This window comes from Glandiceps talaboti, chromosome 15, assembly GCF_964340395.1.
Source record: "Glandiceps talaboti chromosome 15, keGlaTala1.1, whole genome shotgun sequence".
Lineage (NCBI taxonomy): Eukaryota > Metazoa > Hemichordata > Enteropneusta > Spengelidae > Glandiceps > Glandiceps talaboti.
In genome coordinates, this window is record NC_135563.1 from 666535 (window position 1) to 689706 (window position 23172).

At 35.9% G+C, this 23172-nt stretch overlaps 1 protein-coding gene across 8 annotated transcripts in view; it reads left to right on the top strand.

The window, feature by feature from the left end:
- Positions 1–15202, top strand: part of LOC144446976 (uncharacterized) — a 334721-nt gene extending 319519 nt beyond the window's left edge. For all 8 annotated transcript variants that reach the window (XM_078136846.1, XM_078136848.1, XM_078136850.1 and 5 more), the window contains 4 exons: positions 198–407; positions 5446–5580; positions 7882–7959; positions 11470–15202. In XM_078136846.1, coding sequence (XP_077992972.1) covers positions 198–407; positions 5446–5580; positions 7882–7959; positions 11470–11589 — 543 coding nt within the window. In that variant the 3' untranslated portion in view covers positions 11590–15202. The remainder of the gene's footprint in view (positions 1–197; positions 408–5445; positions 5581–7881; positions 7960–11469) is intronic.
- The last annotated feature ends 7970 nt before the right edge of the window (positions 15203–23172 follow it).

Genomic DNA, 23172 nt, shown 5'->3' on the forward strand with positions numbered 1-23172 from the left:
ATTGATTGCAATTCTAACTATATAGTAAACTGAAGACTCAGACGATGTTAGTCATGCATGATGGGGTAATAACAATCTTACAACAAGTCCTCATTGTTCATCCCTTATTAATTCACAATATAATTACCATTTATTATGTATTTTTCATGATCACAAAATCTCACAACTTATGAATAAAGTTCTTCCTTACTTTATAGGCTTTGATTGAAAACATCCATGTACGAAGTCCAATGACATTCAGTATTGAGACGGTGACAGTCACAGGTCAAACATCACATAGAGCAGAAGCTTATTTCCCTGGATCTGTGTCATCTCCAACACTGTCAGAATCTATGTTAAGTGACTCTGCAGCTGATACTGAAGTCTCCTCTATTCTCAGTGACGTAACTGAACCAAGGAAAAGAACTGTAAGTTAAATATGCTCAGTAGATTCATTAGTTTTAGTAGTCCTGCCTAGGTTTTAGTAGTCCAACCTAAGTTTAGTAGTCTTAGATAGGTTTTACTAGACTTCGTTAGATTTTAGTAGTCTTAGCTAAGTTTAGTAGTCTTGGCTAGGTTTTGGTAGTCTTGGCTAGGTTTTGGTAGTCTTAGCTCGGTTTTAGTTGTCTTGGCTAGGTTTTAGTAGTCTTGGCTACGTTTTGGTAGTCTTGGCTACGTTTTAGTAGTCTTGGCTATGTTTTAGTAGTCTTGGCTAGGTTTTGGTAGTCTTGGCTAGGTTTTGGTAGTCTTGGCTAGGTTTTGGTAGTCTAGCTAGGTTTTAGTAGTCTTAGCTAGGTTTTGGTAGTCTTGGCTAGGTTTTGGTAGTCTTGGCTAGGTTTTAGTAGTTTTGGCTAGGTTTTAGTAGTCTTGGCTAGGTTTTGGTAGTCTTGGCTAGGTTTTGGTAGTCTTGGCTAGGTTTTAGTAGTCTTAGCTAGGTTTTGGTAGTCTTGGCTAGGTTTTGGTAGTCTTGGCTAGGTTTTAGTAGTCTTAGCTAGGTTTTACTAGTCTTAGTTAGATTTTGGTAGTCTTGGCTAGGTTTTGGTAGTCTTGGCTACGTTTTGGTAGTCTTAGCTCGGTTTTAGTTGTCTTGGCTAGGTTTTAGTAGTCTTGGCTACGTTTTGGTAGTCTTGGCTACGTTTTAGTAGTCTTGGCTAGGTTTTAGTAGTCTCACCTAGGTTTTAGTAGTCTTGGCTAGGTTTTAGTAGTCTTAGCTAGGTTTTAGTAGTCTCACCTAGGTTTTAGTAGTCTCACCTAGGTTTTAGTAGTCTTGGCTAGGTTTTAGTAGTCTTAGCTAGGTTTTACTAGTCTTAGCTAGGTTTTAGTAGTCTCACCTAGGTTTTAGTAGTCTTGGCTAGGTTTTAGTAGTCTTACCTAGGTTTTAGTAGTCTTGGCTAGGTTTTAGTAGTCTTAGCTAGGTTTTACTAGTCTTAGTTAGATTTTAGTAGTCTTAGCTAAGTTTTAGTAGTCTTGGCTAGGTTTTAGTAGTCTTGGCTAGGTTTTAGTAGTCTTAGCTTGGTTTTAGTAGTCTTAGCTAGGTTTTAGTAGTCTTAGCTAGGTTTTAGTAGTCTTAGCTAGGTTTTAGTAGTCTCACCTAGGTTTTAGTAGTCTTGGCTAGGTTTTAGTAGTCTTGGCTAGGTTTTAGTAGTCTTAGCTAGGTTTTAGTAGTCTTGGCTAGGTTTTAGTAGTCTTAGCTAGGTTTTAGTAGTCCTGGCTAGGTTTTAGTAGTCTTAGCTAGGTTTTAGTAGTCTTGGCTAGGTTTTAATAGTCCTGGCTAGGTTTTAGTAGTCTTGGCTAGGTTTTAGTAGTCTTGGCTAGGTTTTAGTAGTCTTAGCTAGGTTTTAGTAGTCTTGGCTAGGATTTAGTAGTCTTAGCTAGGTTTTAATAGTCCTGGCTAGGTTTTAGTAGTCTTAGCTAGGTTTTAGTAGTCTCACCTAGGTTTTAGTAGTCTTAGCTATGTTTTAGTAGTCTTAGCTAGGTTTTACTAGTCTTGGCTAGGATTTAGTAGTCCTGGCTAGGATTTAGTAGTCTTGGCTATGTTTTAGTAGTCTTGGCTATGTTTTAGTAGTCTTGGCTAGGTTTTAGTAGTCTTGGCTATGTTTTAGTAGTCTTAGCTATGTTTTAGTAGTCTTGGCTAGGTTTTAGTAGTCTTGGCTAGGTTTTAGTAGTCATAGCTAGGTTTTAGTAGTCCTGGCTAGGTTTTAGTAGTCTTGGCTAGGTTTTAGTAGTCTTGGCTATGTTTTAGTAGTCTTGGCTAGGTTTTAGTAGTCCTGGCTATGTTTTAGTAGTCTTAGCTAAGTTTTAGTAGTCTTAGCTAGGTTTTAGTAGTCTTAGCTAGGTTTTAGTAGTCTTGGCTAGGTTTTAGTAGTCTTGGCTAGGTTTTAGTAGTCTTAGCTAGGTTTTAGTAGTCTTGGCTAGGTTTTAGTAGTCCTGGCTATGTTTTAGTAGTCTTAGCTAGGTTTTAGTAGTCTTGGCTAGGTTTTAGTAGTCTTGGCTATGTTTTAGTAGTCTTGGCTAGGTTTTAGTAGTCTTAGCTATGTTTTAGTAGTCTTAGCTAGGTTTTAGTAGTCTTGGCTAGGTTTTAGTAGTCTTGGCTAGGATTTAGTAGTCTTGGCTATGTTTTAGTAGTCTTGGCTAGGTTTTGGTAGTCTTGGCTAGGTTTTAGTAGTCTTGGCTAGGTTTTAGTTGTCTTGGCTAGGTTTTAGTAGTCTTAGCTAGGTTTTAGTATTCTTGGCTATGTTTTAGTAGTCTTGGCTAGGTTTTGGTAGTCTTGGCTAGGTTTTGGTAGTCTTGGCTAGGTTTTGGTAGTCTTGGCTAGGTTTTAGTTGTCTTGGCTAGGTTTTAGTAGTCTTAGCTAGGTTTTAGTATTCTTGGCTATGTTTTAGTAGTCTTGGCTAGGTTTTGGTAGTCTTGGCTAGGTTTTGGTAGTCTTGGCTAGGTTTTGGTAGTCTTGGCTAGGTTTTGGTAGTCTTGGCTAGGTTTTAGTTGTCTTCGCTAGGTTTTAGTAGTCTTGGCTAAGTTTTAGTAGTCTTGGCTAGGTTTTAGTAGTCTTGGCTAGGTTTTAGTAGTCTCACCTAGGTTTTATTAGTCTTGGCTAGGTTTTAGTAGTCTTGGCTAGGTTTTAGTAGTCTTAGCTAGGTTTTAGTAGTCTCACCTAGGTTTTATTAGTCTTGGCTAGGATTTAGTAGTCTTAGCTAGGTTTTAGTAGTCTTAGCTAGGTTTTGGTAGTCTTAGCTAAGTTTTAATAGTCTTGGCTAGGTTTTAGTAGTCTTGGCTAGGTTTTAGCAGTCTTGGCTAGATTTCAGTAGTCTTGGCTAAGTTTTAGTAGTCTTGGCTAGGTTTTAGTAGTCTTGGCTAGGATTTAGTAGTCTTGGCTAGGTTTTAGTAGTCCTGGCTAGGTTTTAGTAGTCTTGGCTAGGTTTTAGTAGTCTTGGCTATGTTTTAGTAGTCTTGGCTAGGATTTAGTAGTCTTGGCTAGGTTTTAGTAGTCCTGGCTAGGTTTTAGTAGTCTTGGCTAGGTTTTAGTAGTCTCACCTAGGTTTTAGTAGTCTTGGCTATGTTTTAGTAGTCTTGGCTAGGTTTTAGTAGTCCTGGCTAGGTTTTAGTAGTCTTGGCTAGGTTTTAGTTGTCTTGGCTAGGTTTTAGTAGTCTTGGCTAGGTTTTAGTAGTCTTGGCTAGGATTTAGTAGTCTTGGCTAGGTTTTAGTAGTCCTGGCTAGGATTTAGTAGTCTTGGCTAGGATTTAGTAGTCTTACCTAGGTTTTAGTAATCTTGGCTATGTTTTAGTAGTCTTGGCTAGGTTTTAGTAGTCTTGGCTATGTTTTAGTAGTCTTGGCTAGGTTTTAGTAGTCTTGGCTAGGTTTTAGTAGTCTTAGCTAGGTTTTAGTAGTCTTAGCTAGGTTTTAGTAGTCTTGGCTAGGTTTTAGTAGTCTTGGCTAGGTTTTAATAGTCTTGGCTAGATTTTAGTAGTCTTGGCTATGTTTTAGTAGTCTTGGCTAGGTTTTAGTAGTCTTAGCTAGGTTTTAGTTGTCTTGGCTAGGTTTTAGTAGTCTTGGCTAGGTTTTAGTAGTCTTAGCTAGGTTTTAGTAGTCTTGGCTAGGTTTTAGTAGTCTTAGCTAGGTTTTAGTAGTCTTAGCTAGGTTTTAGTAGTCTTGGCTATGTTTTAGTAGTCTTGGCTAGGTTTTAGTAGTCATAGCTAGGTTTTAGTAGTCTTAGCTAAGTTTTAGTAGTCTTAGCTAGGTTTTAGTAGTCTTAGCTAGGTTTTAGTAGTCTTAGCTAGGTTTTAGTAGTCTTGGCTAGGTTTTAGTAGTCTTGGCTAGGTTTTAGTAGTCTTACCTAGGTTTTAGTAGTCTTGGCTAGGTTTTAGTAGTCTTACCTAGGTTTTAGTAGTCTTGGCTAGGTTTTAGTAGTCTTACCTAGGTTTTAGTAGTCTTGGCTAGGTTTTAGTAGTCTTAGCTAGGTTTTAGTAGTCTTGGCTAGGTTTTAGTAGTCTTGGCTAGGTTTTAGTAGTCTTGGCTAGGTTTTAATAGTCTCACCTAGGTTTTAGTAGTCTTGGCTAGGTTTTACTAGTCTTAGCTAGGTTTTGATAGACTTGGCTATGTTTTAGTAGTCCTAATAGGGCAACCAATCGTCCAATACCTAATAGGGCAACTAATGATTCAACACCTAATCGGGCAACCAACCATTCAATGCCTAATAGGGCAACCATCTATTCAACATCCAATAGGGCAACCAATCATTCAATGCCTAATAGGGCAACCATCTATTCAACACCCAATAGGGCAACCAATCATTCAATGCCTAATAGGGCAACCATCTATTCAACACCCAATAGGGCAACCAATCATTCAATGCCTAATAGGGCAAGAATCATTCAACACCCAATAGGGCAACCAACCATTCAATGCCTAATAGGGCAACCATCTATTCAACACCTAATCGGGCAACCAACCATTCAATGCCTAATAGGGCAACCATCTATTCAACACCCAATAGGGCAACCAATCATTCAATGCCTAATAGGGCAACCATCTATTCAACACCCAATAGGGCAACCAATCATTCAATGCCTAATAGGGCAAGAATCATTCAACACCCAATAGGGCAACCAACCATTCAATGCCTAATAGGGCAACCATCTATTCAACACCCAATAGGGCAACCAATCATTCAATGCCTAATAGGGCAAGAATCATTCAACACCCAATAGGGCAACCATCTATTCAACATCGAATAGGTCAACCAACTATTCAACATCGAATAGGTCAACCAATCATTTAGCACCTAATAGGTCAACCAACTATTCAACACCCAATAGGTCAACCAATCATTTAGCACCTAATTGGATTACACTCTTGTACATCAGACAAGTTTTATAGAATTTGTTAAAATCTTGTTGTTACAAAGTCTGTTTGTTGATGAAGTTACTCTTAGACTTTTAATTTACTTGTTTTATTTCTTAAATGAACAGTTTATAGCCATATATAGTTACAACCCAGCTGAGCATTCTCCCAATGATTATCCAGCATTTGAACTGGTATTCAAAGAAGGTGATATCATTACTGTCTATGGATCTATGAGATCCGATGGATTTTTCCATGGAAAGGTAAGAAAGATACTGTTAGATTAAACTACTGTCTATGCAATTGTGAATTTTCCATGGAAAATAATTGACAATGATCTTAGTCTAATGGAAAATAGCTGGCATTTATCTCTATCTCAGTTGAAGCATATGAAACACCTATAAGAGATGTCTAGCTTTTGGAAGAAGTAGAGTATTATAATATGGTTTTAATAACAAGAACTGTAAGGAGCTGTGTCATTTTAAAACTAACACACAACAAATGTAATTCCTTCATTATGGGAGTAGGGAGTGAGAGTTCATTTCGTTTTCGTATAAATGATAGTAGTTGTCAATGATGAACTCACACATCAACCACTTTCTTACGACATGAATGATAAGCATACAGCCCAAGCAAGACATTACACTCATTATAGACATTACCTCATTTACTTGTACCTGCAACTCTCGGTTTTAAAACATCCGACATAGCTTTGAGGATTTTGGGTTTGCTGTTTAGACACAATGAGATTCATAGTACACAAATGTAAACAACACTGCACTAGATTACGTATGGCATGTGATCTTGTCAACGAAAGTTAATGATGTGGGTATGTGATGAGTCAATCGTTCAATCGTAGTGGCAACTTTTCTAGGACCATCACAATAATTGATTTGAATAAAATTGTGGGGAGGATGTTGCCAAAATACACCCATGTGAAGATTCTAAGCTGGGCCACATTGGGGTATAACATGAAACTTGTACAAGTGTAAATCCAGAAATTAATTACTGATGAGATGTCACATGTTTGACATGATCGCTAATGTGTCTTCTAAGAAGACTTGCTTTTTTAGCACAACTGAACTGATAAGGGTCAGTAGTGCTATAGGCATCGTTAACTCTCTCTCTCTCTCTCTCTCTCTCTCTCTCTCTCTCTCTCTCTCTCTCTCTCTCTCTCTCTCTCTCTCTCTCTCTCTCTCTCTCTGTCTCTCTCTCTCTCTCTCTCTCTCTCTCTCTCTCTCTCTCTCTCTCTCTCTCTCTCTCTCTCTCTCTCTCTCTCTCTCTCTCTCTCTCTCACTGTGTAAACAACTTAAAGTCAAAAACCACTGGACCAATTGCCATGGTATTTGATGGGTATATTACCTTGGGTGTCTAGGTGGGAAATTGTTCAAATCAAAATGATCATATCAACGGTGTGTGATTTGGGTCAAAAACTGTGATTTTTGGTAAAAAAAAATTAATAAACTCCCAAACTACTGAGCAGATTGGCCTGAAATTTGGTGGGAATGTTTTTAGGGGTGTTTAGTTTAAAAATTGTTCATGACACGATGATCCCATCAGTGATATGCAAATTAGGGCTAAAAATGTGTTTTTTGGTCAAAAGTCTATTATTCCGAAAGTACTTGGTTGATTTGGCTGTTTCTTGGGGTGTACAGAGCAAGTAATATCGATTACAAGATAATTCCATTAGTGATATGCAAATTAGGGCTAAAAATACATGATTGTTTTGGTGAAATGTCTGTAGGAATATTTAGGCGATAGAAGTGTACAGAAATTACTGTTTTTGTTGATCTCATTAAACCTTTTATGGGGTACTTAACATAATGTAACAAGTGTGTGTGGATCTCTCCTCAAGGCTGCTTTGAAACATTGTCTCCCTAACTTTACAAAAATACAGGTTGGTTCAAGGTAAAATGCCTGTCTGTCTGTCTGGCGTGTAGATGATGCAAGTGAATTTGGTATTGAGCTTTACCTCTCAAACTACTTGATTTTAAATGTTGTTATGATTCTGAAAGTGATACTGTTAGTCTGCAAATCGTGAGTGTGTCATACTTATGTAATTGGCCCTAGCAACCATGACCATGCCCTTAGCAACAGTCACATGATAGGTTTTTTACAATTCTAACAACAGAGATGGGTAGGCAATTGAATAAACATTATTTGAAAATATGTAAATGCCCTAAGCAACAGGACCACGCCCATAGCAACAGGTAAACAATGACATATAATGCCAAAATAACACCAGTGACGGGAAGATAAGTGAATGAGTATTGCAAAATTGTATGTAGATATGCCTAGCAACAAGACATGCCCATAGTAACATTAAATGATGGTGTATATAGCAGATATAACACCATGGATAGGAATAAATCTTCAAAGAATGTTTGCAAGTATGTGTAGCATCAAGACCACATAATCATTACGGAAAATTAAAGTGTACTGTCAACAGTTGTGCTACAACACCATTGGTGCTTTTATTTTAAATTAAAGTTATAATAATTGATACATAAACCATACAGTTGTGCGACAATGCCATTGGTGTTATTTTTATTTCTTTTTCACAGCTGCGTGGTAAAAAGGGTCTAGTACCATCTAACTTCGTTGAAGAAATTCATGTGTCAGGATCTAAAGGACTTAGAAAGGTAATGTCCCTCAGGAGTATAGATATTGTCGATATGTGACGATATCTATGACTTTATGCTTCACACATCATAGTACTTAGCCACCAACAGCACAGCCTGAATGTCTTTCTGTGTATATGTCCATTCATGGTCAGCCACATCTTAGCACAGCCTGAATATCTTTCTGTGTATATGTCCATTCATGGTCAGCCACATCTTAGCACAGCCTGAATATCTTTCTGTGTATATGTCCATTCATGGTCAGCCACATCTCTGACACCCATGACTGTATTTCAACCAATCCTTGCACAAATATCAACACAGCCACATCTCTGACACCCATGACTGTATTTCAACCAATCCTTGCACAAATATCAACACTACAGGGTAAATATGCACATCACTTAAGTTTGCGACCTTGACTTTATGGTTGAGAAATATACAGAAACCATTTAAGAGTCTCCTCCCACATTATCAATGGTAAGCTTTCAAATGAGACTTTGACCTTAGGTTTGTAACAAGTATCAGTCCAACGACAACATTAACAATACAGAGGAAATTTTGGATAGAAATTTCAGAAACTTGTGCTTGTTTACATTTTTCCTTGACAGACATTTTCACAGTCAAATGGCTGAAATTGTTCTTTCAAGAAGTTGAATACACACAGATGCCATTTAAGTGTCTACCTACTCCATATTATCAAAGATATATCATCTTTTTACACCTTGACCTTGAACGCCATCAAGGTCAAATAGAAAATTGCTCAAGCACTTAATAAAACTTTAAAAGTGTTATATCTAGAGACACTATTTGAGTGTCTACACCTATATTTATAGAGGCAAACTTTGACCTTAATCTTCATGTTCAAGATCAAATAGCAAACCAGTCAGTAATTTCTACGCAATGAATGAGTGTAACATATTAAGTTTTCCCTATTACTGTTTCACTACATATGTGCCTACCCCCATATTATCAGATGCAAGCTATTTTTGGTGACCTTTGACCTTGACCTTCAGGGTTAATTATCAAAATCAGGCCAATTCCTGCCTATCACAGACACATTGTAGCGTTTACATTTTGCCAGTTTCTTTAAAATCATGTGTACAAGTAATATTAAAGAAAAGAACTACACACAAGCATTATTTTTGATGCTCATGTAATTTTTACTGCATGGTATTTATTTGTTGACACCACTTTATTTTAAATCATGTCTCCATTTAGTCACATAGAAGTAAAGTATTTCTGGAGGGGACTGTGTCATCTTTGAAGACTTGTTCAAATTAGTTTTTGTAGGATTGAGATGAAACTTGCCAGTGTAGTACAGAACAAGGCCAGCTATACTATGACCCCCCCCCCCCATACATAACAAGGTCAAAGGTCAGTCATGGCCTTTGTCAGCCAAACATGCCTAATAACACTTTACAGGTAAAATTAGGAAATTTAGCTTCTGTGGGATAAAAAATAATATGGGACCATATGGTTTTTTAGCGCAACTGAACTGAGATTCAGTAGTGCTGTAGGGATTGTGTGTGTGTGTGTGTGTGTGTGTGTGTGTGTGTGTGTAAACAACTTAAAGTCAAAAACTGCTGAACCAATTGCCATGATATTTTGTGGGTCCATTACCTAGAGTGTCTAGTTGGGAAATTCCTCAAATCAAAATGATCTTACCACTGGTTCGTGATTTGGGTCAAAAATGTGATTTTTGGTCAAAAAACTTAAACTCAAAAACTACTGGGCAGATTGGGCTGAAATTTGGGTGAAACATCTTTCAGGGTGTTTTTACTAAAAATTGTTCATGATATGATCCCATCAGTAATATGCAAATTATGGCTAACAATGTGTCTTTTCGGTCAATCTTTAATTCCAAAACCACTGAGCAGATTGGGCTGAAACTTAATGGAAATGCATCTAGGGATGTATGTATGGACGAAGAAGTATTAAGCATACAATGATTCCATGAGTGATATGCAAATTAGGTATAAAAATGTTCATTTTTGGTCAAAAACATATCTCAAAAAGTACTTGGTCAGTGAGTTTGAAACTTGGTGAGATGTTTCTGCAGATTTTGTTCAAAACATTTTGACCTAATTGGCCCTAGCAACCATGACAATGCCCTTAGCAACAGCCAGAACTTAAAAACTACTGGGCAGATTGGGCTGAAATTTGGGTGAAACATTCTTCATGGTGTTTATACTAAGAATTGTTCATGATATGATCCCATCAGTAATATGCAAATTAGGGCTAAAAATGTGTCCTTTTGGTCAAAAGTCTTTACTTCCAAAACTACTGAGCAGATTGGACTGAAATTTGATGGGGATGCATCTAAGGATGTATAGATGAAGAAATATTAAGCACATATTGATCTCATCAGTGATATGGAATTTAGGTGTAAAAATGTGAATTTTGGTCAAAAACTTATATCTCAAAAAGTACTAAGTGAATGGTGGTAAAGTGTGTAGCATGGCCAGTCTAGTTTATGACTTGATTATGTAATATGTTGTAAGACAGCTGTTGCATCACCTACCCATATAATTATAAACTGAATGTAGCTTGTGTTTAAAATATTACAATAAGACAACCAAGAAAGTTAAACCTGTTACATTGGTATGACTTGGTTCCAAATTGATTTAAAAATATATATAAAGAAGTACAAAACGTTGTAGACACATCACTTTAAAGTTTGATTAGGATGTTGCTATACTTGTCTTGTACACTTCCAACACAGGATGGCTGGATTATTATGATGGAAATTAGTTATGAAAATTTTGTTTTGGTTACAACTTTAAATATTCAAAAAATTACATATCAACGGCTTTACCACTTCCTTTAGGAGGCATTATGAACGACTATGAACATGAAGTTGTGCGACAACGCAATATTTGCGCTATTTTTCTATTTGTTGGATACATAAATCTTCAAATACCCTCAGATAGTTTATATAAGTATAATTCTAGATTTTGTCCAGTTCTCTATAGACGATGAATTTGGAAAAAATTTATTTATAGACACCCAAAATACACATAACAAATGATATTATTTTTTGTCATTTTACTCAGTCTGTCAAACTGTACAGTTGTGCTACAACGCCATTGGCACTATTTTACTCAGTCTGTCAAACTGTACAGTTGTGCTACAACGCCATTGGCACTATTTTACTAAGTCTGTCAAACTGTACAGTTGTGCTACAACGCCATTGGCACTATTTTACTCAGTCTGTCAAACTGTACAGTTGTGCTACAACGCCATTGGCACTATTTTACTCAGTCTTTCAAACTGTACAGTTGTGCTACAACGCTATTGGCACTATTTTACTCAGTCTGTCAAACTGTACAGTTGTGCTACAACGCCATTGGCACTATTTTACTCAGTCTGTCAAACTGTACAGTTGTGCTACAACGCCATTGGCACTATTTTACTAAGGCTGTCAAACTGTACAGTTGTGCTACAACGCTATTGGCACTATTTTACTCAGTCAGTTAAACTGTTAAAGTCTCAATTCATATATTCTTAAATGTTCTTTATATATTGTAGAAAAAATCCAATAGTATCCAAAATGGCTCATCGACACCAAGTGATATTTCTCGTCAAAAGACTGGAAGAAATAGCAGACCCTCGTCAGGTAAAGTGTCATGGAGTGGAGCAAGGGTCTGAACAAGCTGAGAATAAACAGAAGACAATTATTTCAAGATTATTATTTTGATATGTAACTTCAAGACTTTAACTTTACTGGTTTATAAAATCAGTAATGATAACATATAAAGCTACTTTTTATAAGAAAAACCTTCCTCTGTAAAACAAAATAAATTTCTATGACTTGAAGGAACCAAAACAAAAAATTAAAACTGAAAAAAAAAAATCAATGTAACTATGAATCAACTTTTAAGGATAAAATACTTAACAAAGTAAACAATCAGGGAACTATAAGTACAGCATTAAGAGCTTATAAACCTGATCTCAAATGATCAGAATATCCAGTCATAACCAGGAAAGACTGGTTTAAACCAGTTTGCGCAACATCATACAGAACTGGCTACAATTTGACAGATATGTCTCTTATAACATGGGCATCGAGAAGTTTTTTCTCTGATGTCTGTCGGTGATATCTATGCTGGAGAATGTTGAGGAATATAGAAAGAAGGAACATCATGTTCACAATTTATGTGACATGTTCTGTTTTCCCAGTGTCAGCGTTCCTCAGTGTCATGTCCTGGTAGTAATTGTAAACATTGAGATAGTGTAGAGACTCATTTCCAGATTTGTGTCTTTTAGCTAAATCATACAGTTCAGAAGGTATACAAGTCTGGCACTAATTAATTTATATGTAGATACAATGTATATTTTTACAAAGCATTTACAATCTTTCCTAATTATCTATGCAATTTTGTACCCCGAGTCGCCGTGTAGCTTCTTTTTTACTTTTTATTTTCTGTGTGTGTTGTATGGTCAGCCATTTTAGTTGCTAATGTGGGAGCATACACATAGTTCAGAGGTGTGTGTAATATAACACTACATTAAAGGCTGCATGTAGGGGACTATGGGATACATTCCTTCACCAGTACCTCCTAGGAATTTCCCCAATATTGAATTTCAGCTGGGAGTTACTAATAATTAACCCTAACCTCCTCACCTTAACCTTTGACCGCTGTGTTAGGCTTGTAAATTTTAGCATTGGTAGGACTCTAACTTTTTTCAACCTTGTCTCATAAAAATCACATAATCATATCCTACAAAATATTTTTACAGCAAAATGAATCATTACAGAAGTGTGTTTTCAATAATAATTTGAATTTGACAAGTATCAAATCATTATTGAAAATCTTCCACCATCAAGTTATACCATCCAATTACAGGTTTGATAAAATCCTTTTGCAAATAGTTGGTATTGTATTTTAATAATTAAGTATTTATGAAAAATATAACTTCATTAATGACAACCGTTTTTGTGCCATGCATTTAAATATAAATTACATGCAAAGTAGCTTTCTTTCAGTCCCTCAGCAAAAAGTAAATTGCTAGCACAAAATTACATTCTTTAATAATCAGTACAGGAAATGTTTACTTTGTTTGTTTTTTGATATTGTTTCTCTCCAGCATAACAGCCACTAAACAACGTATTAACCAGTGCCTTTGTAAATTGAAGAAATGGCACAAAAACTGCTGTTTGTGAACAGAAGTCATAAAATTCTTCCTATATGACCATTTCTTCTTTTTTGAGGTGCAGACAACTGAAAGTGTTTACTCTTCTCCAATTGGTTAACTCACATCATGTGGTAGTCATGTTTCCTACTTGGAGTCACATGGTGTCTTATGGCTTCCATTTTCATTACTTTTTGTAAACTTACAAAGGCAAATAGTTAAATTGTGCTGTCCAAAAATAGTAGATGATTTTTTAATATCATTTGGAGAAGAGAGATTACAATCATTTAAGTTTTGTCTGCCAACGATTTATTAGTACACTTTTTGTGTATCCCCCATCCCCTGTCATCCAGTCTTACATTTAATAAATATTAATATATCTGTACATGCTATGTGAAAAATGAACACCATATGAGTAGAGTCAAAACTTGGATTCATTCTACCTGTATGCTGATGTTGTACAAAGACATGAAATGTATGTAGATTGACAGACAATTGGGATGTGGTGGTAAATCCATTTTACACTAAAATATCAAAATATTTAATCTACAAATAAAATAAAGGGGGAAGGGCTATTAATACACATTATGGTCTGTTTATGATACCATCCCAACAAATGTGAAACAGACATACTTGTGTACATTTTGCCCAAGACCATTGTGTATTTCTGCTTTTATTAGAATTAGAGAGATGCATTGACTCCGACTGAGTTAATTTTGAAGTGTGGTGAATGTAAGTGTGATATTGTCAACCCAATTGCCCATAGGATGAATGTCAAGATGTCAAGAATAGTTTGATGTATTTATTTAAAATGTCTCTACCTTGACAAGTGCCACTGTTGTTGAAGTAATGTGAACTTGAAGGGGAACGTCACTCCAGGAAATGAGATAAACTTTGGATTGTAGAGAGTCATTTTAATTATTTTACGTCACTTAAATTATGTGCGATTGCTGAGAAAGAGAATGAAACTTGTTGGCCGTGTATTGTTTATTGGTAGCCATTAGTAGTGGCTGTGCATTGTTTCATGGGGCTAGCCTCATAAATATGAAATGGTTGACACTGCATATTCATGAGTAAAGAACAAATGCCGATCCATGGAAATTGTGTAAATGTATGAGGCAACAAGGCAACTCATAAATATTCAAAGTGTATTTTTTCTTTATGCAGGTTTCAACCATTCCATTTTTATGAGGCTACCTCATGAAACAATGCGTGACCACTAATAAGGGCTGCCATCAAAATAATAGATGGCCAATAATTGCCACTTTGTATGTCTCAGCAATCGTGCAAAATGTAAGTGATGTAAAATTATAAAATGACTCTCTACAACCCAACGTTTACATAAATGCCTTCATTTTCTGGAGTTGTGGTCCCCTTTAAAGATTGTTGAAAAAAATGCACAAAAGCAGGACACAAGGAACTAACAGTTGGTGTTATTGCATAGTTGTCAGTTCTCAAATGCATACCACTTCAGTGTGTGTGTGAGATAAAGGGTTAGAATTCTTTCAAAAAAATGGGCAACTATTTTAATAGACCATCCCTTCTGAATATGATCATATGATCAATTAACACACAATAATATCATAACAATTTGTAAAGAAAACCCTAAATACTTCAATATCAATTGGTTAGGCTCAGTCACATAGGACACTGCTGTTAGGGACCTACATCAGTCACACAGGTCTCTGCCATTCTCCATTGGAGGTGATAAAAAGAGTGCCCTGCTCAACTGATGTATAATGGTTACCTTGGTCACTGTTGCCATGAACAGGTCTAAAAATGATGAAGTAAAAAGAAGTCAAACATGGAATCATAAAGCCGAGTAACGTTTCATTTGTTAAATCAGAATAAAGGCAACAGATCTGTGAAACAGAAATTTTGAAGGAATCCTAACTGCCAAACTATTCATATGTTGGAATTTGTAACTTATACAGTGCACATGTTTGAAATGGGTACATCTCTCACCATTTTAATATTAGAGATTTTACAGCTTTGAGTGACTTTTTCATATCATTACTGCTACTGTTTTATTTTTGTATTTTTTATACACTGTTTTTCTACTTTCCATCACATTATACTTTCCCACTACTATGACTGAAATAAAGTATACATTGGTAGATGCACATAATATCAATTTGTCCTTGTCATAATTAGCTGTACACTTTGAATATCTTAGTGCATGATAACATTAAAAAGTTACATTATACCAGATTTAAACTGAATGCTTTCCTTATGGGCCAAGTCTTTAGATTTTTGTTCCTACACACAATTATTGTTGGAATGCAACAGAACTTATGTGATTAGTTATATTTAATGTATGTACATGTACCACATTTAATTGAATTTGAAGTGTGCATTATTAAGATGTACTATGTAGCCTAATTACTGAAAATTATTAATTATACAAAATGACTCATTAAAACTAAAAGCTACATCACTAAGCTTTTCAGAACATATGCAATTGTTTATGTTTTAACTATGTACAAAATTACATTTCATTTGAAGTATGCTTTCTTAAGATATAGCCTAATTCCCAAAGACCATTAATTATGCAAATGACTCATTCAAACTCAGAGTTATATATATAAATAAGCTTTATGAGACACTTGTACCCTGGTATCATAAATGTATGTACCAAATTATATAGAACTTGAAGCTTGCACTCTTCATATATTAGCTAATTACTAAAAATCATTTCTTATGCAAATGACTCATTAAAACTGAAAGCTACATCAACAAGTTTTTCATGACATGTGCTTTGTTATATTTGAAGTATGTACCAAATAATGTTCAATTTGAAGTGTGCATTCTTAATATATAGCTTAATTACTGAAAAGCATCTTTGTCTGGATCTCCGAGAATACAATTCATAGCATTAATGGGTAAATTGATATGCATAATAGACTTGAACCAATCACTAACTGCGTTTACAAAATGAACACAAAGGTGAATCAATTAGACCCCAAGAAAATAACAGCTTATTTGATGGTAAAATCTTAGAATCAAGTCTAAATTGAAAGTTTCTTAATTGAACGTCGATCGTTGATTTATGGCAAAGTAAAAATAATTTTTTCCAAGAAAAGACAAGATCGATAACATCGTGTCAATACCGAATAACATGTACGGGGATATAATCTGGATCTTCTATCTGTAAAAAATACCTTTACATATCCCTATTGATTTTCATGCTACACAAGCATTTGTTATTACGAAACTTAGGTACATAAACAAAAATCTTCACAAAATTAGGTTTGGCAAGGATTCCTTTCCAATCTTCAGGTATAGCGGATACCAGCTACGTGTATTGAAAAAAACAGTACTTATATTACCATAAATAAACAGTACTTATATTACCATAAATAAACAGTAATTAGCTGCCCCCCCCCCCTGAGATTTTGGAAAAAAAGAAAGAAAAAAAGCTACTTTTTGAATACATAGCAATGCTATTAAAATCGTTATTTACGTGACGATTCCTAGCATGCGCGATTTAAATGGATAGTTCACTAAAGTGACTGTACACTGACTCCTCGCTAATATGTATCTTATATCGCTATTGTACGCTGGCTTAACTTTGAAATAAAATGTGTCCAGTTCAAAATTGTAACTTTTTGCACCAAATTAAAAATTCTTTGTGCGGGAAAGTACAAACAAAGTGCGCACATGCACTGTGCATTTTCCGCGAGTAACAGTAGTCTTGAAAGTCTCCTTCATTTGAAGACAGCAAGTCGCAATTATAATGTCAGCGAGTGAAACTCAAAAAAAAAAAAGACGGAAAAAGTCGTTCAACGTGAGGTCGCCTGCTATGCTGCATGCAGTGACTCCGAAGATGCGCTCGATCTCATTTACATCTTGTTCCTTATATTGAAACATTTCATACTGATAAAACGGCAGATCTCTTTTTGGAATATATGGTGGCCCTGAAAAAATATTTTTATTTTTATTTTTTTTTATTTTATTCATTCATCATCCTACAGGCTTAGCCCAATAACAGGACGACCTTGATAAAATACAATAAATGATTGAACAAAACGTGTACCATACATCACAATAACAATTACACAATACCTTTACACAATGAGGAAAATACAATAAACATAAAGAAATACAAAATTAAGTAAAATTACCCGTCTGTATATATTAATTCTTTCAATTCATTTTTAAAATCAGCAAACGACGTAAAAAGGTCAATGCCATAAGGATACAGACTATTTAAAAGCCTCATAGAGCGCGATACAAATGCATGTTTGGACAGATCCATACGGTGGTTGGGAAGCCTAAAAATTTCCCTAAATCTAAAACACCTTGGAGGAACATAAAAATCAAACTTATCAAGAATATTTGGGCAAATAAATCTAGAATTCACACATTTATAGACAAAACACAGGTCAAGAAATTTACGTCTAAGAGATATGGAGGCAAATTAAAAACGCCGCATAATTCTGAGTATCGATCTGACTCATACGCATAACCCTGCTTAACGCACATATATTTAATGAATTTCTTTCGGACCCTTTCAATTTTCTGACTGAGGTAGTTCTGATGAGGGGACCAGACTACTGAGCAGTATTCTAAATTGCTTCTGACATATGATATATACAACGTTCTCAAGGTTTGCACGTTGTCGAAATTCGAGCAAATACGCCTTATAAATCCAAGCATTTGAAATGACCTTTTAATAATATGATTAATATGTTGAGAAAAACTAAGGTTATGAGTTAGGTATACTCCTAAATCTTTGACTACTTGTACTCTCTTGATTGGCTGTTTATCAAGTTTATATGTATAATCAATCACCTTAGACTTAGTTTTCCTTGAAAAAGTTATAATATTACATTTATCGATGTTAAGATTGAGCTTCCATGATCTACACCATTTAGCAACGAGACTAGCATCAGATTGAAGAAGTCTACAATCGTAATCAGACTGTATTGACCTACAAAATTTTGAGTCATCTGCATATAAATACATAGTTGAATGTTTGATGACTGTTGGTAGGTCATTGATATACATAATAAACAAAAGAGGGCCAAGAAGTGACCCTTGGGGCACGCCAGATGGAACATGTATGTCATATGATTCGTTGCCCCCAAGAACAACTCTCTGTTTTCTATCATCTAAGTATGATCGTATCCATGTAAGTAGGGAACCATGTAAACCATAAAATTGCATTTTATGCGCAAGTAAATCATGATTTACAGAATCAAATGCTTTCGAGAAATCTGTATATACACTGTCAACTTGACCACCAGACTCGAACACATCAATAATTGAACTGGTGTATGGTATGAGATTTGTTGCCGTTGATTTACCAGGGAGAAAACCGTGTTGTGATTGATTGATACAGCACTTCACATGATTGTAGATAACTTTATAAACTAGACCTTCAAAAATCTTACTAAAAAGTGGTAGGAGCGAAACAGGTCGATAATTAGTCACGTCATTTCTGTTCCCCGATTTAAATACTGGAATAACATTCGCTATTTTGAAATAACCCGGGAAAGTGCCTGTTGCCATTGATTTATTAAAGATAATACCCAATGGCACACTAAGCTCATCTGCACATTGCACCAAAATTGTCCCTGGAATTTTATCATGCCCGTAGGCCTTATTACAATCAACCGCCTTCAATGCCTCAAAAATTTCCTCTTGCGAAAATTTGATATTGCTTAGTGTATCTTCTTTGAAAACCGGGCAAGAGGGAAGAGATGAATTTTCAGTATCACTAACATATGTACTCTGAAAATATCTGCTGAAAAGGTTAGTGATTTCTCCCAAATTAGAACACTCACTATCACCATAAAATAGAGAAGAAGGAAATGTTGAGGACTTTTGTTTACAACGCACGTGTGACCAGAACCTTTTGGTGTTGACAGAAATTAAGCTTTGAATGTCCTTCAAATAACTTGAATAGACATTACGTTGGGTAATTTTAAATTGAGAACGCAGGTTAGAAAACTCTCTATAATCTAACTCTTTGTCCGACTTCTTGAAACGAATGTGAGCTTTAGTTTTCTCTTTAAGTAGTGAGATCAGTTCTGGGGTAAACCATTGTGGATATTTATGTTCTGATTCTAACCATAGGTACACTGTCTTTTATAGCTGCATATAAAAAGTCATAGAATGTACTAACACAGTCTTCAATATCAAGGGAATCTAAAATGTTCCAAGGTATATATTGCAGCTGATTTTTCAGATGTTGAAAGTCAGCTTTCCTATAATTAAACACTACTCTGGCGGCTGATTTCACTCCCTTATCTGCTCAACAAGACAAAAAGCATTCAAGTGCTGCGTGATCTGACTGTATCACCCCCTCACACGCACAGACGGTCACACCGCTATCATTAGAGCATATTAAATCGAGGGTATTCTGATTGCGAGTAGGATAGTTATTGTGCTGAAAAAGAGCATTTTCTGCTATAATTTCAATAAAACTATCTGATTTTTGACTTTTCCAGTCAACGGGTTCAAAAATATTGCGTTCACATTCTCGCCAAGCAATATCAGGGAGATTGAAATCGCCAAAGACATAAACAAAATCACTCTTATGTGCTACAGTAAGAGCACGACTGATGGAACTGTCAAGAGAATTAAGTGTCTCAAGAGGGACATCCGGTGCAATATAAACTACACATACATAGACACTGTAGCGACGGAAAGGTAGCTTTACCCAGCTTCTAAGCCTTCTACTTCAAGTTCACGTTTGCGTACTCTAGGGATGTTGTTATTAATCGCCAACAAAACTCCGCCACCCCTGGTCTTTATAAACTAGGTACGCAGTTTAAGATCCACTATTTGAAGATATTTCTTTCAATAATTGTGTTCGACATTGTCTTTGGTTAAAATGTTATTTGATAAAATTATCTCATTGCACACTGACACTAGCGTTATTCCGCAATTCATTTTGAAGGGACGACTTGCTATGGAAAGAATGGCCCTGAATTTGTAAACAGAGCTGTACCTTCCAAACAAATCCAAACTGCAATATCCATTATAATGATAATGACAAGGAGAATTCACTGAGTTCACCTTGGGTTCCGACATAAACGAGGCCATAACAGTTTTGGGAGTTGGGTAAAGAAAATGATTATTTTGTTGTGTTACTTATTTGAGAAAGCACCATCCATTTTTTTTACTTTGAATGTGACATCTTTTCGGCAACTACTTTGAAAGATACGACATTAGGCCAGAAAAAAATGAAAAAGCTGTTCAACCTACCCATATACTTTTTTCTGGTGATGAGCAATATATCCTCATGCGGGCTTCGCATTTTTTTCAAAATTAAGGATATTTCTTTATATTTTCATATAATATCTTATACAGTGGTTTACTTGGCTCTGATGTTGCATACAAGCATGAATTGAGATTAATATGTTCTATCTAAACTTGACCTGAAATATTTTGCTATCATTATATATGGTTTGTTTTATCCTTGTCAAGCATTGTGAAAAAATGAAATCGACCTACTTACCAAATGTGATGGGTTAGGTTACCCATTGACCAGCATTTTTTATTTTTTCTGACCTTACATATGATATTTAATTGCGTATGCTAAAATAGATAGTATGTATATTGCATGCTAATTTATGTAAATTAGCACTTTTCTAAATTTTAAATGCAAGACAAAGTTCTGCCCCCCTTGGCAATTTGGTCAGGCTACGGCCCTGAAGTGAGGTAAAAGAGTTAAAGAAGTGGCGATCAGCGGTGACCCAAGCATCCATGAATTTGCAGTTATACTGCCTATTGTTCTCCTTTTGGGGATTATGACGTCATAGAGAGTGCCCAGTTAGTATAGTAAGCCATGGCAGACAGTAATAATACTGGCTATGATACTTGTCTGATTATCTGAGAGTGATGAATCTTCTTTCAATGACGATTTTACCATGTTCGATAGATTGATTTGGCTTTTTATTTTGATTAATGCAATCAACACAACAACAGAAAACCTCAGCTATGATCAAGGTGTTACGTCGAAACTCAGAGAAGCTAGCAAAATATGAAACCATGAATCATTCATAACCCAGTGCCTTCATGAAAATATCCAATCAAAGAGATTCAAACTGAAATGGACACTAAATCTGAACACAAACGAAAATGAAAGAACGAATATACAAAAACAGCTGAATGAATTTTCAAATAAAGTCATGAAAATAGCAAAGAATGTCGCCAATGGGAATATCAAAGAGATGAAAATCAACGTCAACCAAGCAACTGACACATTAAATAAGATAGGAGAGACACAAAGCCATGAAAACAAAGAGGTGTATATAAGACAGGTGATAAATACAGCCAGTAAACATGCAGAGAGAATAAAGACGAAAATAACTGTAACCAAACAGCGAAAGATCAACAGCCTGACAAAAACAAAAAAGAGGAAAGAACGAAATTCAACAAACAGCAACCCCATAACACAGCAAGAACATCTACCCAGAGAAAACCAACCCAACCAAAATAAAGACAAACCAACGACGCCAGATGAACAAATCGTTTTCTACATCTCCCGAAAACCACTAAACAGAAGCACAGACAAAACTTCTGGAAAAGGGACTCAAATTTGTTCCAGTCAGAAAAAAAAGGTTAACCTATCAACCATAATTACGGAAATCAAAGAATGGGAAAGGAAAATGACATGGGCTGAATTCTTCTTTCGACAAGGACGAGCATGCCGAAATGGGAAACACAACCAACAAATATCAACAAAAGAAATACACACCACCCCCTCGAAAGAGACAAATGGCTTGATACGTACATCGAATGCGCGTTCGTTAGAAACGATATCATCAAGGGCATAAAGAAAGATCCAGATCTCAACCTCAGTAAAACTAAACAACAAGTACTAACCCAACTCATGAATGACGACGACATCGTAATAAGACCAGCAGACAAGGGCTCAGGAACCGTAGTCATGGACACAGATGAATACAGAAAGAGAGCTAAACAATAACAGCACATACCAACAGAAATAATATAATAATAATAATAATCTTTATTTGTCCAAATAAATTCGGAAATTTGTTGAATGGTCGCCGCAGAGCAGCGCCCTAGTGTTGAAGAAGCAGGAGGAAACCGGAGTGCCCGGGGAAAACCCGCGTTGTTCGGCAGGGTCAAACTGAGCATCACCCTTCTTACATGCAGACCTAGTTAAATTTTAAATCAAACCCAGCCAACACCAGGCGGGTTCGAACCCAGACTGCAGAGGTAAGAGGCGTACGAGCTAACCGCTCGGCCACCGACAACCCATAAAAAACCAGGACAGAAGCAAAATAATAGAACGAAAACTAAACCAACTATGGAAAGAATGTATCAAAATGGCCACATTACTAGAGAAATGAGAAACTACATGAAGGTGAAAGAACACAAACCCTGGAAAAGTAAAAGCTAACCCAAAAATGCATAAACTAGGCTACCCAATACGAAACATCATCAGTGAAATAGGACGCGCAACAGAAAAACTTGCTGAATACGCCGAAGAGCAACTTGAGGAAAATGTTACACAACTCGACAGCTACATTACAGACACACCCCATTTCCTGAAAAGGATACCGATGGAAATAAAAGGACTACTTCCAGAGAGGGCCTATGGGAAGCCGTTCAGGCCAAAAATATTTTTTTTATTTTAGCTATAGTATTTTATATTTTTCGTACTTACAAACTAATTTTAACCGTTTATGTACTTTTATTCCATGGTTACATTATTTTAATTGAAATAAGTTTTCATTTATTTGAGAATATTGTTTTATTTTTCGTCAAACCAGAATTATTTTAAGCATTATATATAATTGTTAAAGTTTTTTATTTTAATTTTTAAATCTAAAAAAAAAAAAATTTCAACTTTTTTTTTTTTCTTCCCAACTTTTTTTTTTTCCGAGTCTGCTGACCAGCGCTGTCACGAGTACGTCGTGCTCGTGACAGGCATGTCCTTCGACATCCATTACGACGTGTTTCGGCGTCAAATACACCTTCTCATTACCTTCGAAATTGGTCGCTCAAACATTATATCAGATCTCAAAACTGTTAATTTACGTGTGATAGTATCTGTTTTTTCCAACAACCGCGACTTCAGCCGCGTACACACATGATGTGTACACCGTCACGTTAAGG